The sequence below is a fragment of the Zalophus californianus genome, unplaced genomic scaffold (genome assembly GCF_009762305.2).
Source record: "Zalophus californianus isolate mZalCal1 unplaced genomic scaffold, mZalCal1.pri.v2 scaffold_31_ctg1, whole genome shotgun sequence".
Lineage (NCBI taxonomy): Eukaryota > Metazoa > Chordata > Mammalia > Carnivora > Otariidae > Zalophus > Zalophus californianus.
The window spans coordinates 3,058-22,628 of record NW_023365536.1 but is presented as its reverse complement, the minus strand read 5'-3'; the positions used below and the strand labels follow the sequence as shown (position 1 = coordinate 22,628).

The following is a 19,571-nucleotide window of genomic DNA, read 5'->3' as shown; positions in this document are numbered from 1 at the left end:
CTATAAATAAGGTAGACAGGAGTTGAGGCTTAAGTCCGAGTTCTGCCTGCCTCAGCCACACCTGGCAGCCTTGGTATGTGGTCGCCCCCGGCTGCCCTTTCTGGCGGCCCTGAGCTAAGGGGGACAACATGGCCATGTGGAAATGGGAAGCTCCACACTCCTAGTGATGATGGTGTCTCCCACCCAAGCTGCCCTTTCTGGTGGCCCTGAGCTAAGGGGGACAACATGGCCATGTGGAAATGGGAAGCTCCACACTCCTAGTGACGATGGTGCTATTGTATTGTCCTCACCAGTCCAACAACATGATTTCTGAGTGAAAGATGACACAATAGCAGCTTCTTGACCTTCCTTAAGGTTTGAAAATCATCTTGTGAGTCATCTATTAGAAATAGGGTTTCAACACGTGTTCATTTATCTGGAAAAGAAATAGATCCAAATAGTAATTATGGCTTCCTGAGCACCTGCCGTGGAGCGCCATCACACTGGCTCTTTGTGGAATTCTCCCTCTTGAACTTCTAAACTATGAGGTAGGTATTATTAGTCACATTTTCTAGATGGTAAGTCAGGGGCTCAGAAACGATACGAGTCACAGAGGATTTGAGTGTCAGAGACCTAAGTGGGATCTCCAAACTGACTCCAAATCCTTTGTTATTCCATACACGGTACTATTTCCCTCTTTTTTTTTTTAAGGTTTTATTTATTTATTTGAGAGAGAGAGAGAACGACAGAGCGCAAGAGCGGGAGGGTCAGAGGGAGAAGCAGACCCCCCGCCGAGCAGGGAGCCTGATGTGGGACTCGATCCTGGGACTCTAGGATCATGACCTGAGCCGAGGGCAGTCGCTTAACCAACTGAGCCACCCAGGCGCCCTGCTATTTCCCTCTTATCTCTGGTCTTCTCTATCTGGAAACATATCAAGGATCAGGAATTTTATGTTGTGTGGCCAACTGGAATGAATTCAGTTGGCCTTTTAACCTCTGCCCATCGTAATTGAAGGATCTTTGAGTGAGATACTCCACGATCTCTAGGAATAGAGACATTATAATATTTTTCTAATATTACAGTTACTGAAAGAACTATCTTTTTTTAGTTGATTCAGCCTCTGGTATGATCAGAGTGTACCGTAAGAGAGGTCTGAAATAGTATTTAAAAACACTCAGCTCAGCCTCTTCTACAAAGTGAGACCGTGCTTATAAACACAGCTGAAATAGTCTCTTAGCTACGATTATTTCCTTCCCAACCATCGTAGCGTTTATATGGTATGACTAAGACTTACATTAGTCAAAATCAGCAAGGAAAGAACTGAGACAGTGTATCCAAGCTTTAGGAGCACTTCATGTTTCCATTAGTGCTGTGAAAATGAGCTACTCTGTTTTATTCTGTAGTCTAAGGGAATGGTGCCAGACATCTCTAAGATGTCTAGTAGTTCTAAAATTCTGACTTTAAGTTATCTGTGTGCTTCAGAGATTTGGGCAGGAGAAGGGGAGGAGCCCAGCGTCTCTGAACCCCTCTGTTACCCGTGTGGACCATGGAACAGGTAAACTTCTGTAGGCATCATTTTGATTTCTTGGTACTATCGTTAAAGGTCCTTTTGTCTCAAGTTCCTCCCTTGAGTAGTAATTCTAATGATAATGGAAATTTTAATCTTTTACCATCCATGGGCCCGGATCCTGGGCTCCCAGAGAAGCTATCCTTTAACATTTTACCAAGTTCCGAATGGGCAAAACCTCAGAGCGTGGGTCCTATTTCTGTCCCAAGCACATATTGTACATCTGGTTTGAGAAGAAAAAGATAACCCAAAAATGCCATTGCAAACATAAAGATAAGAAAAACGGAAGAACCTCTCTGGCTCCCATAAGATTAAAGTCATACCGACTTGCACAAACGGAAAGCACAGGAAGAAGTCTATAAGTTTCTGGAACGTTCTCCCTCATGACGATGTGTAACTCTGTATGTAAAACAACACAGAACAAATATATAAACCTGCCCCAGATGTTCCTTCCCCGGAGCACTCCCTTCTTTCTGGAGATTGTGTCTCCCAGGCAGCTGTCCTGCGGTGGGTTTGAATAAAACTCTCTTCCTTTCTCTCTCAGCTGTTTAAAAGGGTTTGCTCATTTAGTGTCGACAATAACAATACGTTTTCATTTTAAGTGAAAAATAAATGTTCCTGGTTCACGACTCCAACAGCACAGAAGGGCGGCTGTTCTTCATCCTGGAGCTTCCCTGCAGAACCAAGCATATGTATATATATTCCAGCATAAACGGGCTCATCCTACAAGGATGCTTTGAAGGTCCAAGAAGCACTATCCACTCCATGGGTGAGACCAGACAGTGAAGCTCTTCCCGCCTAGAGAATTACTTTTTGGGTTTAAAACTGCCTTGGAAATGCGTGAAACCATTGCATTTCCTAAAGCCCAAAGCCTCGGAAGGTCCGAGTGTGACTGACCTTGCGGGGGGCCAGGAACAGCTCTGCAGGCAGGGTTGGTGCAGGAAGGGAAGGGGCAGGGCTCTGGGGGTGGTCTGAAGCCCGAGGCGTCCGCGGAATGGGCCGGGTGTGTGCCTGGGGCGGACCCCGCCCATAACCCCCGCCCATGCCTGCGCCGCCAAGCCAGGTGCTGGCTTGAGGAGGGGCCTCCTGGACCACCTGCGGTCGCGGGGAGCCGCGGGCGTGAGGGCGGGTTGGCCGGTAGAGGCAGGCGCGGCATCCAATGGGCTCGGGGCACCACCCTCCCCGACCAGTCACCGCGTGGGGGTGGAGCTACCTCTGCGGGAGGACCCGGAGCTGCCCGGGGGTTGCAGAGGTCTGGCAGCTGGGCCCGCTCCCAGAGAGTTCACCTGTGGCGTTCCCGGCTGGGTGAGAGCGCGCTGTGGGCTGGGGTGGGGGTCCCGGGGGCAGGGTGGCCCTGGATGGGAGTTGGGGGTTCTCGAAGGCGGCGGGGAGCGAGCTAATCCCGCGAACTCAGATGAGTTTTCTTTTTCCCTTGAAAGCCCTTCAACTGGCGGTATCCCCCAGCCCCGTGAGCTCCAGGGCCCCGCTCACCCGAGTTTTTGTGGGATGGGTTGCGGACATTTCAGGGTTTGCCTCGTTCCCCTGGAAGAGTGCACGTAAGGACCGCACACAGTCCCCAACTTCAGTGGGGTGCCCCCTGTCCCCTGGCACAGTGCAGGTAATGGACCTTGAGCAGCACCCCGAGTTCAGCAGGGTGTCCCCTGTTCGCCCAGGCACAGGTGTGGTGGTAACAAGCCCCAGAGCCGTCCCCCAACTTCAGCATTGTGCCCCATGTCCTCAGGGGGATGGTGGTAATGGCCCCTTATGATCGTCTGGGAGGGCCCTCCGTGTTCCTGCTCCCCCAGGCACAGGTGCGGTGGCAACAAGCCCTAGAGTCATCCCCGAACTTCAGCATTGTGCCCCTTGTCCCCCGGGGATGGTGGTAATGGGCTGACAGGATGGTGCAGGAGGGTCTTCCAGGTGGGGGCCTGGAGGCTGGAGTAAACCAGACTCCACTCAAGTTGCATGAGGAACAGATGAGTTGAGGTGTTCATTTGGAAGAGTAATTTCGCTTTTCCAAAAATGTCAAAGTCATTGGTCTACACTAGAATGAAGATAATGACTACTTAAAAAACAAGCATGTGTTTCCCCTTCTCCCAGAAACCGGAGCAGGTTTGCAGGCCATAGGTCGGAGGTGCCTTCTCATCCCCACCCGACAGCACTTCTCTGCTCTGGCTCCAGGAGACCTGAAGTTCTGAACATCAGCATGTGAGTCAGTGATGCAGCTTGTCACAGGATGTCAGCGTTCAGATAAAGCAGCAGGTCCATTTGGCACAGTGTCATCATCATGTCAGGACAGGAGGTAAAACCTCTCGTGAACCCCAAACCTCCTGGGCTTTCCTCTTTTCTCTAGTTGAGCCATGAAGTAAAACTTCAGTAGCTGTCAGCATTCTCCATTTGGTGCAGGAGTTAGTTAATTTCCCTGCAGGTAGAAGATTGCAGGTGCAGGGGATCCCATTTTCTCTATTCACTTACTGCTTACAAAATAGATTCTGATTATCTGTTTCCTAGAAGTAACCTTTATTAGAAAGGGAAGGTGAAATTTACTCTTTGTGTGTTTTTAACATATCATTTGTTCCTTCATCTAACAGCGTTTATTCATTTGGGCCTAGGATATGGTTGAGTGGCCAGCATCTAGAGTTAGTTGGCTTTTTGTCGTAGGATACAGACTCGGATGATGTCTTGTCATTTGTCAAAGGTGATGTTTCATAATTGATTAGTCTTTTCATCAGAAGAGTTACAATTAGGGTCGAGGGAAAAATCAAAATTATTCAAAGCAGCCTTTTACTGTTTAAAAGTTGAGCTTGAGGGGCGCCTGGGTGGCTCGGTCATTAAGCGTCTGCCTTCGGCTCAGGTCATGATCCCGGGGTCCTGGGATCGAGCCCCGCATCGGGCTCCCTGCTCCGTGGGAAGCCTGCTTCTCCCTCTCCCACTCCCCCCGCTTGTGTTCCCTCTCTCGCTGTGTCTCTCTCTGTCAAATAAATAAATAAAATCTTTAAAAAAAAAAAAGTTGAGCTTGACTTTCTAGTTTTTCTATATGTGTCATCTAGATATTTTGACATGCTGATTTTCTCTGTAGCTTCTTTGGTGGTGGAGTCAGAAGGAGAGTCTTTGAGAATTCTGGATGCTGGTGGCATCAAGGGGCTTGGCGTCAGGAGCACTGGGTTGAGTTCTGGAACTGCTTGCCTGACCCTAGGTGAGTCAGGTTATCCTACAGAGCTTCCATTGACTCCTTATGAAATTGCTGGCATCTAATATCTATGGAAAGGCTTTTTCCACAGAAACTGTTCTGCCTGATGAAGAGCAATTAAAAATGAGGTGATTTGGGCTGTGTTATTCTGTGAATAAAGGTTTAACCCCTCCCGTCATAGGATACGGTGTTTTATTGTACAAGGAGTCCTCAGAAGGCTGCAATGAAAGAAGCAGGTCTCATAGCATGTCCATGTTCCATTGATACGTTCCTTACAGTTTGCCCAGGTAGGAAGGTAATTGGAGAGAAATACGACAGAAGGGGAAAGTAGTGAACCATTCATTGGGTAGCCTTCCACCTTTCTCATGAAAGCCTTGGGCCAGTGTCATTTTGGAAGAAGAGGGGAGTCCTGGAGCTGTGCAGCGGATGGGGGAGTTCCAGGTCTGGGTAAAGCTGACAGGGGTCTCAGAGGAGAGCTGAGTGCATCGAGCAGAAGGGTGTCGGCAGGGCGGGCTCCAGGGGTGGCTTTGGGTCTCCCAAGTGAGAGTGGTGACAGGTGGAGGGCCGTGAGGAGGTTCCTGGCCGAGGACAGGTGAGGCCCAGGTGGAGAGCTGGCCGAGCACCTTCTTCTGTGCCACCAGCCTCACCCAACATACACGACATCATCGTCTGTCCCTGTCACTCCAGTTCAGACGTCTCAGAGGTGCCAGGCCAAGACGTTTGTTTGAGCTTCTTTCTCTGAGTGTGTGTGAAGTTTCAAAATTTTGATTATGGAAATGACGGGTCATCGGAACATCTGTTACTCTTTTATTTCCTGCTCTTCTTTCCATCACCAAAGTGAATCATACCTGCTAGTGGAAGGGGCTATCTGTGTGTTTTTATATCTCGATTTAATTAAACAGTGGGAAAATAATCTTCCGAAATATTATGAGAATGCTTGGTGGGTGTTCATGTTTTCCTCTTCCATGAACCACATTCCGATACTAGAAATCATGTTTTAAAGTAAAACACAGCCTCAGAGCTGTAACAAGGTGCCCTGCCCTTTGTGAGAGGGGCACATGGAGAAGGAGTGTAGGTTTTTCAGGAGCTCGTGGAGTGGTGCATCGTGCTCCCAACGGAAATCGAGCCCCCTGTTAGCCTTCCCTGAGGGGGCTGCTTACCTGGTGGCCCATCCTGGGCTCTGGAAGCTTGACCCGGTGAGTCACTTGTGACTTGAGCTGGGGGATTTGTGAAGAAAATGGAAGGAATCCTGGAGGGTGCCTGCATCCTTTGTACTCGGACAACTCCACGTAGCAAAGGAACTCATCATACTGTGAGGCATGTCGGGATCCCTGAGGGAAAGGGCTTCACTTCGTGGGCTGAGGTAGTGTCTTCATCCTTATCTGGACCAAGCCATGTTGTGTGGCTATGGAGATCCAGACCCTTATGTGACCATGTCATTATTATTATTATTATTATTATTATTTTGAGAAAACAATATAGACATTGACTTTGAGATACAAATATCGTAAAGAAAAACACAAGATCAAATATATATATATAATGATTGAACTCGTGGCCTCTCTCATTAGTATGGGTAATGTAGGGCTGCCCGTATGAGAAAGAGCAAGGAATTATATTTCGATTAGAAGTGTGCTGTGCACACATAGTGTTTTATTCTGTCATTTGCCTTATTTTTTCTGGAGGGAAAATAGAGTGGTGACTGGAGCTTGGTTTCTGATTTTAAGGAATGGGAGACAAGTGAATTGCAAGACCAGTGTTGATGCCGACATGGTGCTCAATGCCCAGTGAGCGAAGGTTTGAAGCTTGGACTTGGAAGCCTTGGTGTTCAGCGAGGATGTTGTCCGAGTTTCCAGCACATCGAGTCACTTGGCTGGTGTGCCTAATCGAGCTAGTTCCTGCCTTTCTAAGGGCAGTTTGAAAGTGGCTTGAAACCCTAGGGTACTTGTGGAGTGGTCTGGATGGGACACCTGTGTGGGCCAGTGTAGACGCCACCCAGGGAATTCCAGAGCTAATGGTGAGCACATTTGTGAGGCTGGAGTTTGCTTCTCTGTGAGAAGCATTGAGTTGCAGTGGAAAGACGTCGCTGGGTCTTATGACTCACTGTGTGAGCAGGTCTGAGCCTGGCAGGGTAGTCGGATCAGATAGCTGGGAGGTTGTGATGCCGTGGTGGTGGACCATTGCTCATGATGGGCAGGCCAGCTTGCTACAGGGACAGGGACTGGGCTGTACTCCCTGGCCAGCCCTCCTGCTGCAGATGTGATGAGAGAGTTGCTTCCTGTTTAGTGCCTGAGCCCTCGGCTCAGCAGAGTGGTTGGTGGGAAGCAGCCCACAGGCAGCATTATCGATTCTTGCCCATTGTGCCCCTGCTTCCTCAGAGGAGGCACAGCAGATGTCCTCTGCCTGGTGTGTGTGAATTCAGTCAGCAGAAGCAGTTCTTCCAGAGCCCCACCCCTGAGAAATCCTCTCCACATTCCTGTGCTGTGTGCAAGAGGTCGCTTTTCATCTGGAACTGAAATCTCAGCTCCTACCGTTAGGTTCCGAGGCCACACAGGACACCAGTATCCGTGCAGTTCTACTTCTGCATGGGGCCTGATGTGCGAGACTGAGGCCGAGCCTGGTCGGCCTGTTGATGCCGCTGCAGGCTCCTTCCTGGAAAATGTGCAGCACAGCCTGGTTTGTGATGATATCGCAGGAAAGAGGGACAGGTGCACCACTCTGCCTGACCGCCGGAGTATTCCGGACGTCAATCCCAGGTGGTTGGTGCAGGGAGGAGAGATGTCTGTTTCCCAGGACGTTGGCCAGAGGGAGAGTTGGATCCTGGGATGGGTCTCTGTTCAGCTTTCTCAGATGAGCACCTCAGGCAAGGAGAGGAAGTGTGAGTGCTCACCTGTAATTGAGGAAGGTGTCTGGCTTCAGGTCTCATGGGCAGGTGGATTCCTCGTGTGGCTCATTTTCCTGATAGTGTTCAGGGTGCAGTCGATGGACCCCTGGTCCTTGGCATCCTGGCTGTGCCAGAGCCCTGGGGCACCTTTTCCCCCGGGGCTTTGGACCAGGAAATCGGAGGGAGTCAGTGGTGAAAGCGTCAGTGTAGGCCTTCGTTTCTGCCCTGCCGAGATGGACTGGTGACTGTGATAACTGCTACGGAAATACGGAGCAGGAGACGGGGCTGGGGTGCTGCAGGGGAGGTAAGGGTGGTGCTTGCTATTCACATAGAGCCAGGTGGGACTTCACTGGGAAGGTGATCCTTGAGTCAAGATCTAAAGAAGGTGAGGGATATCACATCAAGAGCATTCTAAACGGAAGGAAAGCATGTGTATAAGTCCCGGGGCAGGAGCGTACCAGGTATGTCCAGAAGTAGCAAGAAGGCCCTGTGGCCACGGGAGACAGCTTAGGACATCACCTCAGGGAGGTGACAGAGGGAGACAGAAAGCCATTGCAGTGCTGTGACCCCATGGGACCCTGTTTCACTGGGCCATCCTGGCTACAGTGTTGAGAATAGATGACAGAGGATTGAGGATGGGCAGGGGAGGTCCATGATGAAGCTTTTCCAGGAACTCAGGCAAGAGATGGCCTCTAGTGTGGACCAGATAGGTGGCCTTGGAAGGAGTGGTCAGTCCTATTCTGGGTACGTTTAAGAAGGAGCTCACCGGATTTGCTGATGGGTTAGATACTGGGAATGGGAGAAAGAGGAATTGGGGTAACTCCCAGCTGTGGCTGGTTGTCCTGAGCGAGGAGAAGGAGGAGGTTTCTGGGGGTAGGAGGTCGTCTGTGTTCCGCATGCTCAGGAAGGTGCCTTTCACGGTGGATCTGCTGATGTGCGTGTCCAGGAGAACAGTTAACATCTACTCCCTCAGCGACTTTCAAGTACAATATCCCCCACTTTTTAAAAGTTCACGGTACACATGGCTTTTTTTTTTTTTTTTTTTTTAAAGATCTGTTTCATTACCCAGCTTCAATAACAGGAGGAATCCTGAAGAGGATTTTGCTCTTATGAAAAAAGTCGAAAAGTGAGCATTGCGTTCATCATCTGTTTTGCGGGGAGCCACTGCAGGGGCAGCGTGCACCTCAACCAGGTCTTTCCTGGGAACCGCTCTCCACGTCCAGCCCCCAGCACTTTGAATTGTGTCTGTGAGCATCTGCTGTGCTTCATCTCCATTTATTTTGGGCATCTGTTAGGAAGTCGTGTCCCGAGGCCTAGGAAAAGCCAAAGAGAAGTCGTTTTTGGAGCCTGAGCACGCTATTTTTTTCTGTAGAAATGAATGGTAATTCCTCCTTTGGTCTACACCATTCTTGCTGTGAGAGGTTTCCTTCCTAGGAAGGAAGGAAACTACTTTCAAATAGCGGGGGAACCTGTACGCCATCCTGCAGGGTTAGCTTTAGTCTCCATGCTGCACAGAACGTTCCATGACTTATGCATTTTATCACTCAAACATTTTGCCTTTTTTTTTAAGATTTTATTTATTTATTAGAGAGAGAGAATGAGAGATAGTACGGGAGGGAAGAGGGTCAGAGGGAGAAGCAGACTCTCTGCTGAGCCGGGAGCCTGATGTGGGTCTCGATCCCGGGACTCCTGAGCCAAAGGCAGTCGCTTAACCAACTGAGCCACCCAGGCGCCCAAACATTGTGCCTTTGACCACCTTCCCCCATTCCTCCCCCATCCCTGGATCTGGCAACCAGCAATCTGTTCTCAGTATCTGTGCATTCAGTATTTTTTTTTCCATGTGGAACGTCCATGAACATCTGGTATTTGTCTTTCTGTGTCTGAGTTACTTAGCATAATGCTCCCAAGGTCTCTGTTTCCATGTCTGGCTACTGTGAAGAATGCTGCAGTGAACATGGGGAGTGCATCTATCTTTTTGAGGTAGTGTTTTTGTGTTCTCCAAATAAATCCACCCAGAGCAATCACTGGGTCATGTGGTAGTTGTATTCATTTTTCCAGGAACCTCCATACTCTTTGTCACAGGTGCTGCACCAATGTACATTCCCACCAACAGTGCACAGGGTCCCCTTGTCTACACACCCTTGACCACACCTGGTGTCTGTCTCTGGGACAAATGCCATCCCGACAGGTGTGAGGAGATAGCGGATTATGGGTTTGACTTAGGTTTCCCTGACGACGATTAGTGATGTTGAACAACTTTTTCTGTGTCTTTTGACCACCTGGGTGCCATCTTTGGAAAGTATTCACATATTCTCCCCATTTTTTATACAGGTTTTTTTTGTCTGTTTTGATTTGTATGAGTGTTTTGTATATTTTGGATATTTGCCTCTTCTCATACATATGATTTGCAGATTTTTTTTTTCTCATTGGGTAGGTTGCCTTTTAAGTTTTGATGGTTTCTTTTGCCATGTAGAAATTTCAGTTTGATGTCGTTCCCCTTGTTTATTTTTGCATTTGTTGCCTTTGCCTTTGGTGTCCGATCTAAAAGACTCTTTGCCAAAACCAATGTCGAGAAACTCACTACCTGTGTTTTGTTCTCGGAGGTTTATGGATTCCGGTCTTATATTCAAGTCATTCATCCATTTAAAATTTTTGTGTGTGCTGTCAGAAAGCGATCCAGCTCCATTCTTCTGCATGTAGTGTGCGGTTTTCCGGGACCGTTCACTGAAGAGGCAGTCCTTTCCCCGTTGTATATTTTCTGCTCCTGTGTCGTAAGTTAAGGCCATACATGTGTGGGTTAGTTTCTCAGGTTTCTTCTTCTTCTTCTTCTCCTCCTCTTCCTCTTCCTTCTCCTCCTCCTTCATTTTTTTGTTTTACAGTTTATTTTTTGGGAAAGTATTTTTTCCTGTTGGAATATATGCAGTGTGGACTTTATTGATTACATGTTCATACTATTTGTTAGGACATTTCTCTCGTGTGTTTTTGTAAATGACTTGCCGGATTTATAGCTTTCAACAGGTTTAACATTTGGGCAGAACTACTCAAAATGTTATATTCTTCCATCAGATCAGAGATTGTGTCTGATTGTCTTTTGTGATGCTGTCAGTTGTGATGATTGATATCTCTGTTTCTTTTCCCTGATAGGTTTATTAAAGTGATTTTAATATTTCTTAAAAACGTGGATTCTAAATCACTGTTATTTAATAATATGTGTTTATATAAAACAAGTTTAAAGAAATGCATTTATTGGAATCAGCTGTTGAAACAGGAGATAAATATTAATTCTCGTTCAGAGTTAATAATAATTATATCAGAGCTAAGTCTAAATATACCTTTAATGTACTGACTCTAATGAGTACACTTTGCCCAAAGTGCTGTGATTATCATTTCCTGAGCTTTCTATTCGGTTCCATTGACCTGTGTGTCTGTTTCTATGTCAGCACCATACAGTTTTGATGAGCACAGCTTTGTAATCTAGCTTGAAATCCGGGCGTGTGGTGACTCCTGCTCTCTTCTTTCTCCAGGTTGCTCTGGGTATTTGGTGTCTTCTGTGATTCCATATGAATTTTAGGACTGTCTTCTATTTCTTTGAATAATGGCACTGGAATTCAGATCGGGATTTCATCACATCTGTAGATTGCTTTGGTTGCTGTGGACATGTGAACATGATTAACTCTTCCGGTTAATGAGCAGGACGAATGCTTCCGTTTATTTGTGTCGTCCTCTGTTTCTTTGACCCATACACGCCCCCTCAACATGCATGTGTTTTTCCTTCCTTTTGCAACATGTGTTCAGTGTACCAGGTCTTTCTCATTCTTGGTTACTTTTCTCCTAGGTTTTTTTTTTCTTGATGCAATTGTAAATGGCATTGCTTTCTTATTTTCTCTCTGTGAAGGTTTGTCATCAGTACACAGAAATGCAACAAGTTGGGACACCTGTGTGGCTCGGTCGGTTAAGCATCTGTCTTTGGCTCAGGTCACCATCCCGGGGTGCTGTCATCGAGACCCTCAGTGGACTTCCTGCTCAGTGGGGAGTCTGCATCTCCCTCTCCCTCTGCTGCTCACCCTGCTTGTCCTGTCTCTCTCTGTCAAATAAAGTCTTTAAAAAAAGAAATGCAACAGGTCTCTGTATATTGCCTTTGTATCCTGCAGCTTTACTGATTTTGTTGATTCTAACAGTTTTGTTGGAATCTCTATGGAATTCTATATATAGTATGTCCTTTGCAAACAGTGACAGTTTTCCTATTTGGATTTCGTCTTTTCTTTCTTTCTTTCTTTTCTTTTTGTCTGAATGCTTTGGCTAGGTCTTTCAATACTGTGTTGAATGAAAGTGATGAGAGTGGGCATCTTTGTCTTTTTTTTTGTCTTTTATATAATATGTTTTATATTTATTCATGAGAGTCAGAGAGAGAGAGGCAGAGGCAGAGAGAGAAGCAGGCTCCCCGTCTAGCAGAAAGCCCAATGCAGGACTCGATCCCAGGACCCTGGGATTGTGACCCAAGCCAAAGGCAGACGGTTAACCATCTGAGCCACACGGGCGCCCTCTTTGTCTTGTTTTTGATCTTAGTGGAAATGTTTTCAGCTTTTCACCCTTGGGTATGATGTCAGCTGTGAGCTTTTCATATATGGACTTTGTTATTTTGAGGTGTGTTCCCTCTATACCCAGATGGTTTAGAGTTTTTATCATAAATGCATATTGAACTGTCATGTGTTCCTGTTGAGGTACAGCGGAATGTGGGGGTTCGCCGGGATAGGCGTGCAGATTTCTCCAGGACAGACACCTTTCCGTAGTTCCAAATGACGCAGGATCCTTCTCGGTGGCAGCCTGAGTTCTCTCCTATTATTGAGGTGTCCCCAGTGCCCGGAGCTTTGTAGCCGGGACTCTGGGGAAAAACCCATCAGAACCCAAGCCAGGGTTAGGGCTCGGGACTACGGGCATGACAGGCCCGATCTGCTAGCACTGTGGCAGGCTTTCCAGGGGATGGATTTGAGGGTGTGGATCAGGATGAATGTCATGCCAGGGATTTTGGCCAGGGGGCCGCTGAAAGTGGGGGTTTGCTAGGATGGGCCTCCGGAGTTCCCAATGGCGAGGTTTCCTTCTGTGTGTCAGTCGGAGTCCTCTGGTATTGCTCAGTTGTCCCCAATCCCTGGAGTTTAGAGGAAGGCCTCTGGGGACAGACCCTTCACAAGCCAAAATAGGGTTAAGGTTAGGGCTTATGTGCGTGGCAGGCCCGATCTACCAACAGTGTGGTGAGCTTCTCAGGGAGCCGAATTGTGGGCATGGGTCAGGGTGAGTGCCATGCCCAGGATTTTAGGCCCGACCCCTGAATGTGGGAGATGGATGGGGTGGAATTGCAGGTTTCTCTTGCCCTGAATGCTTTCTGGAGTCCAAACGGTGAGGTTTCCTTCTGGGTGTAGGCTGAGTCTTCTGGTCCTTCTCAGGTGGTCCCAATTCCTGGGGCTTTGGAAACAGGCCTCTGAGAACCGACTCCTGAGAAGCAAACCTAGGTTATGGTAGGGCCTTAGGGGCTTGGCAGGCTGAATCTACGGGCACTATGGCTAGCTTCCCGGGGGTCTGAGTTGAGGCCGTGTGTCAGTGTGAGTGTGAAGCTCATGGTTTGCGGCAAGGGGGCCAATGAAAGTGCAGGTGTGCTTTAATGTGCGTGCAGTGCACTCCTGCTCTGAACGCTTCCCGCAGTCCAAATGGTGCGGTTTCCTTCTGGGTGACAGCCTGAGTCCCCTGGTATTGCTCAGGTGTCCCATTTCCTGGGACTTTGGAGCCAGGCCTCTGGGGACGGATCCCTCAGAAGCCAACCTAGGGTTAGGATAATGGCGTAGGGTTATTTCAGCCACATCTGCCAACACTGTGTCATGCTTCCCAGGGCTCTCAGTTGGGGGATGGGTCAGAGTGAGTGTCAGGCTCAGGGTATGCCGCCAGGGGACCCCTGAACGTGGGGTTTCGCTGGGATGGGCAAGTAGGGTTCTCCTGCTCTGAATGCTTTCCAGGTTTCCAAATGGCACAGTTTCCTTCTGGGTGGCAGGCTGAGTTCTTTGGTATTTCCCATGTGTCATCAATCCCTGGGGCTTTATTGCCAGGCCTCTGGAGACAGAGCCCACAGAAGCAAACCCTGAGTAAGGGTTAGGGCCTATGGGTGTGGCAGGTCCAATCGGCTTGTGCCGTGGAATGCTTCCCAGGGGCATGAGTTGACCATGTGGGTCACAGTGAGATTAAGGTCAGGGTTTGCAGCCACTGAAAGTAGGGGTACGCTGGGATGGGCATGCAGAGTTTTCCTACTCTGAATGCTTTCTTGAGTTCCAAATAGTGTGTTATCCATCTGGGTGGCAGGTTGAGTCCTCTCGTATTGCACTGCTGTCCCGAATCCCTGAGGCTTTGGAGCCAGGTCTCTGGGGAAAGAAACCTCAGAAGCCTACCTAGGATTAGGGTTAGGCTGTAGGGGCATGGCAGTCGATGTGCCAGCACTGTGGCGAGCTGGGGTCTGAGTTGAAGGCATGAATCAGGGTGAGTGTCAAGCTCAGGGTTGGTGGCCGGGTGTCCTCTGAATGTTGAGGTTCGCTGGAATTGGCATGCAAACATCTCCTGCTGTGAATGCTTTCTGGGGTTCCAATTGGCGTGGTTTCCTCCAGGGTGGCCGGCTGTGTCCTCTTGTATTGCTCAGATGTCCCCATCTATAGTGCTTAGGAGCCAGGTCTCTGGAGACACAACCCTAGGAAACCAACCTGTGTTTATAAGGCCTAGGGTCAGGGCGAACTGTACGTGTCCACGCTGGGGAGAGCTTCCCAGAGGTCTGTGTTGATGGCATTGTTCAGGGTGAGTGGCAGGGTCAGGGTCTGCTGCCAGGGGGCCAATAGATGTGGGTTATGACTGGGTTGAGCATGCTGAGGTCTCCTGCTCTGAATCCTTTCCATAGTTCCAAATGGCGCATTTTTCTTCTGGGTGGCAGCCTGACTCCATTGAAATGGCTCAGGTGTTCTGAATCCTTGGGGCTTTGGATACAGGCTCTGGGGACAGAGCACTCAGAAGCCAACCTAGGGTTAGGCTTAGGGGCATGACAGGCCTGATGTGCTGGCGCTGTGATGACCTTCCCGGGGTCTGAGTTGAGGCCGTGAGTTAGGTTGAGTGTCAGGCTCAGGGTCGGCTGCCAGAGGGCGCCAGATTTGTGAATTGGCTGGGATGGGCATTCAGAGTTGTATTCTGAACGCTCTCCGGAGTTGCAAATAGTGTTTTTGAATTCTTTTTGGGAAGCTGAGTCCTCTGGTGTTGCTCAGTTATTGCCATCCCTGGGGCTTTGGAGCCAGGCTTCTGGGGACAGAAGCTGAGAAGCCAACCTAGGGATAGGCTAACGGTCTAGGGTCGTTTCAGCCCTCATCTGCCCCCGCTGGGGCAAGCTTTGGGGGACGGGGGATCTGAGTGGGGGGCATGGGTCAGGGTGAGAGTGAGGCTCAGGGTTTGCGGGCAGGGGGCCATTGAAAGTGGCATTTCGCCGGGATGGGCACGCAGAGTGCTCCTACTCAGAAAGCTTTGCCCCGAGTTCCCAGCGGTGCGGCTTCCTCCTGTGGGACAGGCTGCATCCTCTGGTATTGCTCAGGTGCCCCCAACCCCTGTGGCTTTAGAGCCAGGCCTCTGGGGCCAGAGCCCTCAGAAGCCAGCGAGGGATAGGGTTAGGGCCTAGGGGCACGGCAGGCCCGACGTACCAGCACTGTGGCCTGCTTCCCCCGGGTTTGTCTGGAGGGCCTGGGTGAGGTTGATTGTGAGGCTCAGGGTTTGCCGCTAGAGGGCGCAAAATTTGTGCATTCCTTGGGATGGGCATTCAGAGTCCTCCTGCTCTGATTGCTTTCAGGAGAGCAAATGGTGCGTTTACTTTCTGGGTGGCAGCCTGAGTCCCCGATACTGCTCGGGTGTCCCGAATCTTTGGGGCTTTGTAGCCAGGTTCTGGGGACTGACCCCTCAGAAGCCAACCTAGACTGAGTGTTAGGACATAGGGACACGGGAGGCCTGATGTGCCAGCGCTGCGTCGAGGTTCCCGGCGGTGGGGGTTAAGGGCGTAGGTCAGCGTGAGTGTCTTGCTCTTCTTTTCGGCCAGGGAACCGCTGAAAGTGTGAGTTCGCTGGGATGGGCATGCCGCGTTCTCCTGCTGTGAATCCTTTCCGGAGTTCCAAACGGCGGGCTTTCTTTCTGGGTGGAAGGTGAGTCCTCTGGTATTGCTCTGGAGCGAGCCCGAGGGAACAAAGCACTCAGGAGCCAACCTAGGGTTGGGGTTAGGGCCTAGGGGTTAGAGTGTAGGGATTAGGGTGTAGGGGTTAGGGCCTACGGGTTAGCGCGTAGCAGTTAGGGCATAGGGGTTAGGGTGTAGGGCCTAGGGTTAAGGTTAGGGTTAGGGCCTAGGGTAGGGCCAGGGTTAGTGTTAGGGCCTAGGGTTAGGGTGTAGGGTTTGGGTTTAGGGGTTAGGGGTAAGGGTATGGGTTAGGGTATGGGTTAGGGTACGGGTTAAGGTATGGGTTAGGGTTTGGGTACGGGTGCTCTGGGTTCTGCTGACACTGTTCACAGTGTCCACAGGAGAAGGGTGGCCCATGTGAGTGCTCACTGGCTCATTGTAGCAGATCATGCTATAGCAGAGGGGCAGCTTGGGCAGGGAGTCCCAAACTCTGCCTCTGTTTGTGTTCTAGTCTTCCAGCAAATACACCATAGTCTCTTGCACCTACCAGGTAAGACATGGCTCTGCCTTCTGGTGGGCAACCTGGAAAGAGGATGAGATTAAGACAAAGTACACAGCATAGTGATCTCCTGAAAATCGTTTTTGAGTGGCTGAAGGCCAGAGGGAGGATGGGTCTATTTGGTGTCTCCCTGTGCTACCCTTCTGGCCTCAGTTAAGGGTAGACAGAGGGATGTATGTATTCAGTGCCACACTGGATGACTGGGGACTTCCTTTGGGGCTGGGAGGACCACCGCTCAGAAGGTAGGCTCAATGCTGTGCCAGGAGCCCAGGGCTTTCTAAAGGCAGGTGAAGCTGGGTATGAACTGGTGAGCTGGGCCTGAGCAGGTGTGAGCCAGGAGTAAGCAGGCAGGGCAGAACTCCTGGGCCTCCACCTGTCCTGGGGTTAGGACCTCCGGTCCCTGGAGACCTCCCGTTGATGGCCTTCCAACAGCCCTGAGAACAAGCCCTATAGGGAGGGTAGTCTACCTCAGGAGACTGCGGTCCTGGGGAGCGGCCTGGGGCCCGCAGTGTTGAGCATCCCCTTCCTCTTGCCATCTCTGGGCTCAGATATGCAAGCCTCACCTGTGATACAGGTCTTGACTTTCCCATGGCCCTTTCCTCAGGGGTCCCCCTGACACTTGGTGTTTGCCCTTGGTGCAGGGTCCTGAAACACTCTGTGGCCGCCACCTATGAGGAGCAGGCCCAGGCCCTGGGGTACCGCATGGAGCTGTCCATCTTCTATGTGGTCTACTTCATGGTCTTCCCCTTCTTCTTCGTCAACATCTTTGTGGCCTTGATCATCATCACCTTCGAGGAGCAGGTGATATCTGAATGCAGCCTGGAGAAGAACGAGGTGGGTGGCTCCCTCTACTGCCTGAGTGGCTCAGTCGTCAAGCGTCTGCCTTCGGCTCAGGTCACGATCCCAGGTCCTGGGATCGAGTCCCACATCGGGCTCCCTGCTCCGTGGGAAGCCTGCAACTCCCTCTCCCACTCCCCCTGCTTGTGTTCCCTCTCTCGCTGTGTCTCTCTCTGTCAAATAAATAAATAAAATCTTAAAAAAAAAAAATTTGGGGGCGCCTGGGTGGCTCAGTCGGTTAAGCGGCTGCCTTCGGCTCAGGTCATGATCCTGGGGTCCTGGGATCAAGCCCCGTGTCAGGCTCCCTGCTCGGCGGAGAGCCTGCTTCTCCCTCTCTGCCTGCCTCTCTGCTTACTTGTGCTCTCTATCTCTCTGTCAAATAAAATAAAATCTTTAAAAAAAAATAAAAAAAAAAGAATTTTTGAAACTAGAGAGGTGGTTGCATAATATTGTGAATACACTAAAGCCACCGAGTTGTACTCTTCAAAATGATTAAATGTATGTTATGTGAATTTCAACTCAATTAAACAAAAAAGAAGGTGAGCTTTTGGCCTCTGGAGTCCAAACTACTAACTCCAAAGTCACTGTTTTCCTTGAAGGCTGGCTAGGTGGGGAAGAGGGTGGTGATGGGAGGTGGGGTGGGAGGGGTGCCAACATGAATTAGGGTAGGGCAGCAGAAGCAGGGAGTGGGAGGGACCTGGGTTAGTTTGCGGGACCAGAACCCCGGGGTAGGAGGCTGGCTGCTGCGGGGGCTGGTGGTGGTGGTGGTGGTGCAGGGGAGGCCCAGAGGCTGGGGGGAGCAGGGCTGGACGGGCTCTGGCTGAGTCAGAGTGGCCTCCGCTGCCATGATGGTTTCGCACAGACTTTGGCTGGAGGGTAAGGGCTAGGGTAGAGGGCGGGCTGAGGTCTCTCTACGTCACCCCTTCTCCTTCCTGTCCTGCAGATGTTGAGCCCCTTTGTGGCCGTGATCATGGACAATTTTGAGTACCTTACACGGGACTCTTCCATCCTAGGGCCTCACCACCTGGACGAGTTCATCCGGGTCTGGGCTGAGTACGACCCGGCCGCGTGGTGAGTGGCCCCCGTGTTCCGTGGTCCTCAGGGTGGTCCGTGCCACGGATCTCGGGACAGGGCTGGGTGGCTTCAGACCTGTGTCATGTGGCACAGGTTTTGTCAAACCCCTTCAGGTTTTGGCGGGGTCCGCAGAGGGTGGTGCCAGGTCCCCTTCTAGGTGGCACGCTCCTTCTCATGCCCACAGTGCTCTTACACAGCTCCCTGGGCGGAGAAATGCTCTGTGAGACCCTTAGTCCAGGCTTAGGAGGTTCCAAGGGGTCTGTGAGGCTCAAGTCTCTTGCCAAACGGGAGTGTACTGTCTCCTCACAGGTCTGTCACATGAGGGGCGTGGAGGGCTCAAGGGAGAGGGTGTGGACACAGCAGGAGGGCCTTCCCTTGGGGCCTCACCATCCTCATGAAACTTGGAGGCCTTCATGGCAGAAATGACATTCTTCCCGCCAATGGGCTCAGGCCTCTCCCTCTCTGCCATCTCTTGGGAACAGGAGCCAACATGCACCTGTGTCCCCAGCCCAGGCTGCAAATAGCGGGCGCTTGGTGAACTTCCACTGAAATTAAAGGAGCTACCAGGAAGGGTCTAGTATGTTGAAGACCCTTTGGTCATGGTGGGAAAGGGTTACTGTGTTGCATTAAGTGAGGGGTAGTTTGTTTCCAGACAGAGCAAGTATGTCATGAGGGGACTGGCTTGCATTAGAAGGGTGTTCCGTGATCCATGGAGAGTCCTGCACACCCAGGACACATACTCTTTATCCTCGGGGCTAGCAAAGCAGCATGGACTCACCATCTGCCCATTTGTTCCTTCACCACTCGCTTCTTCATTTGCTTATTCATTTATTCATTCTCTCAAGCGGATACTTGAGTAGTTATTCAGGGCATGCTCTCTGCAAGGCCAACACAGGACATGGAAGGGCCAAGACACCTGGCTGCTGGGGAAGGCACAGGCCGGCTCATCGCCTCGCTCATGGTGAGCGCTCAGCAGACATGAATGTGAATGAACCAAGTGCATCAGTAAACGGATGGGCATCCGTCCCTTCCCACGCTCGAAGGGAATGAGAAGACTGTGAAGATGGGGTGTAGCCACTTCCCACCTCCTCTCTCCGAGGCTCCCAGCCTGCCCGTGTCCCCCCTCGCAGAGCTCTGTGTTTGGTCACCCCTTGCGTGGTAGAGGCCTGGAGGAGATGGTCAGTGTCGTCGTGGTGAGGACCCTACTGCCCACAGTTTTTCCCTAAATTGGAGCTCAGCAAGGGGATTGCTCCAGAGCTCTCTGACCCTCAAGCCCCTGGGAGCTTGGCTGGGCTCCCCCACCCTCC

The 19,571-nt window shown here is 50.6% G+C and overlaps 1 protein-coding gene and 1 long non-coding RNA gene across 2 annotated transcripts; both read left to right on the top strand.

The window, feature by feature from the left end:
• The first annotated feature begins 1,429 nt into the window (after nucleotides 1–1,429).
• LOC118356683 lies at nucleotides 1,430–17,032 on the top strand. The gene is made up of 5 exons (XR_004819891.1): nucleotides 1,430–1,535; nucleotides 2,150–2,852; nucleotides 3,648–3,849; nucleotides 15,723–15,825; nucleotides 16,995–17,032. It is a non-coding gene; the product is annotated as an uncharacterized LOC118356683 (long non-coding RNA).
• Nucleotides 17,033–17,055: 23 nt separating this feature from the next.
• Nucleotides 17,056–19,316, top strand: LOC118356684 (voltage-dependent N-type calcium channel subunit alpha-1B-like). The gene is made up of 3 exons (XM_035725983.1): nucleotides 17,056–17,187; nucleotides 18,134–18,261; nucleotides 19,150–19,316. The coding sequence occupies exons 1-3, from the start codon at nucleotides 17,056–17,058 to the stop codon at nucleotides 19,244–19,246; spliced, it is 357 nt and encodes a 118-aa protein (XP_035581876.1). The 3' UTR covers nucleotides 19,247–19,316.
• Nucleotides 19,317–19,571: the final 255 nt, after the last annotated feature.

What these genes read in the sequence shown, in the direction of transcription:
- LOC118356684 (XM_035725983.1), top strand. Translation starts at nt 17,056, where the DNA reads ATGGAGCTGTCCATCTTCTATGTGGTCTACTTCATGGTCTTCCCCTTC. An exon ending in GCAGCCTGGAGAAGAACGAG is followed by an intron (nt 17,188 to 18,133) that starts GTGGGTGGCTCC and finishes CCTGTCCTGCAG; the next exon opens with ATGTTGAGCCCCTTTGTGGC. An exon ending in GAGTACGACCCGGCCGCGTG is followed by an intron (nt 18,262 to 19,149) that starts GTGAGTGGCCCC and finishes GCTCTCTGCAAG; the next exon opens with GCCAACACAGGACATGGAAG.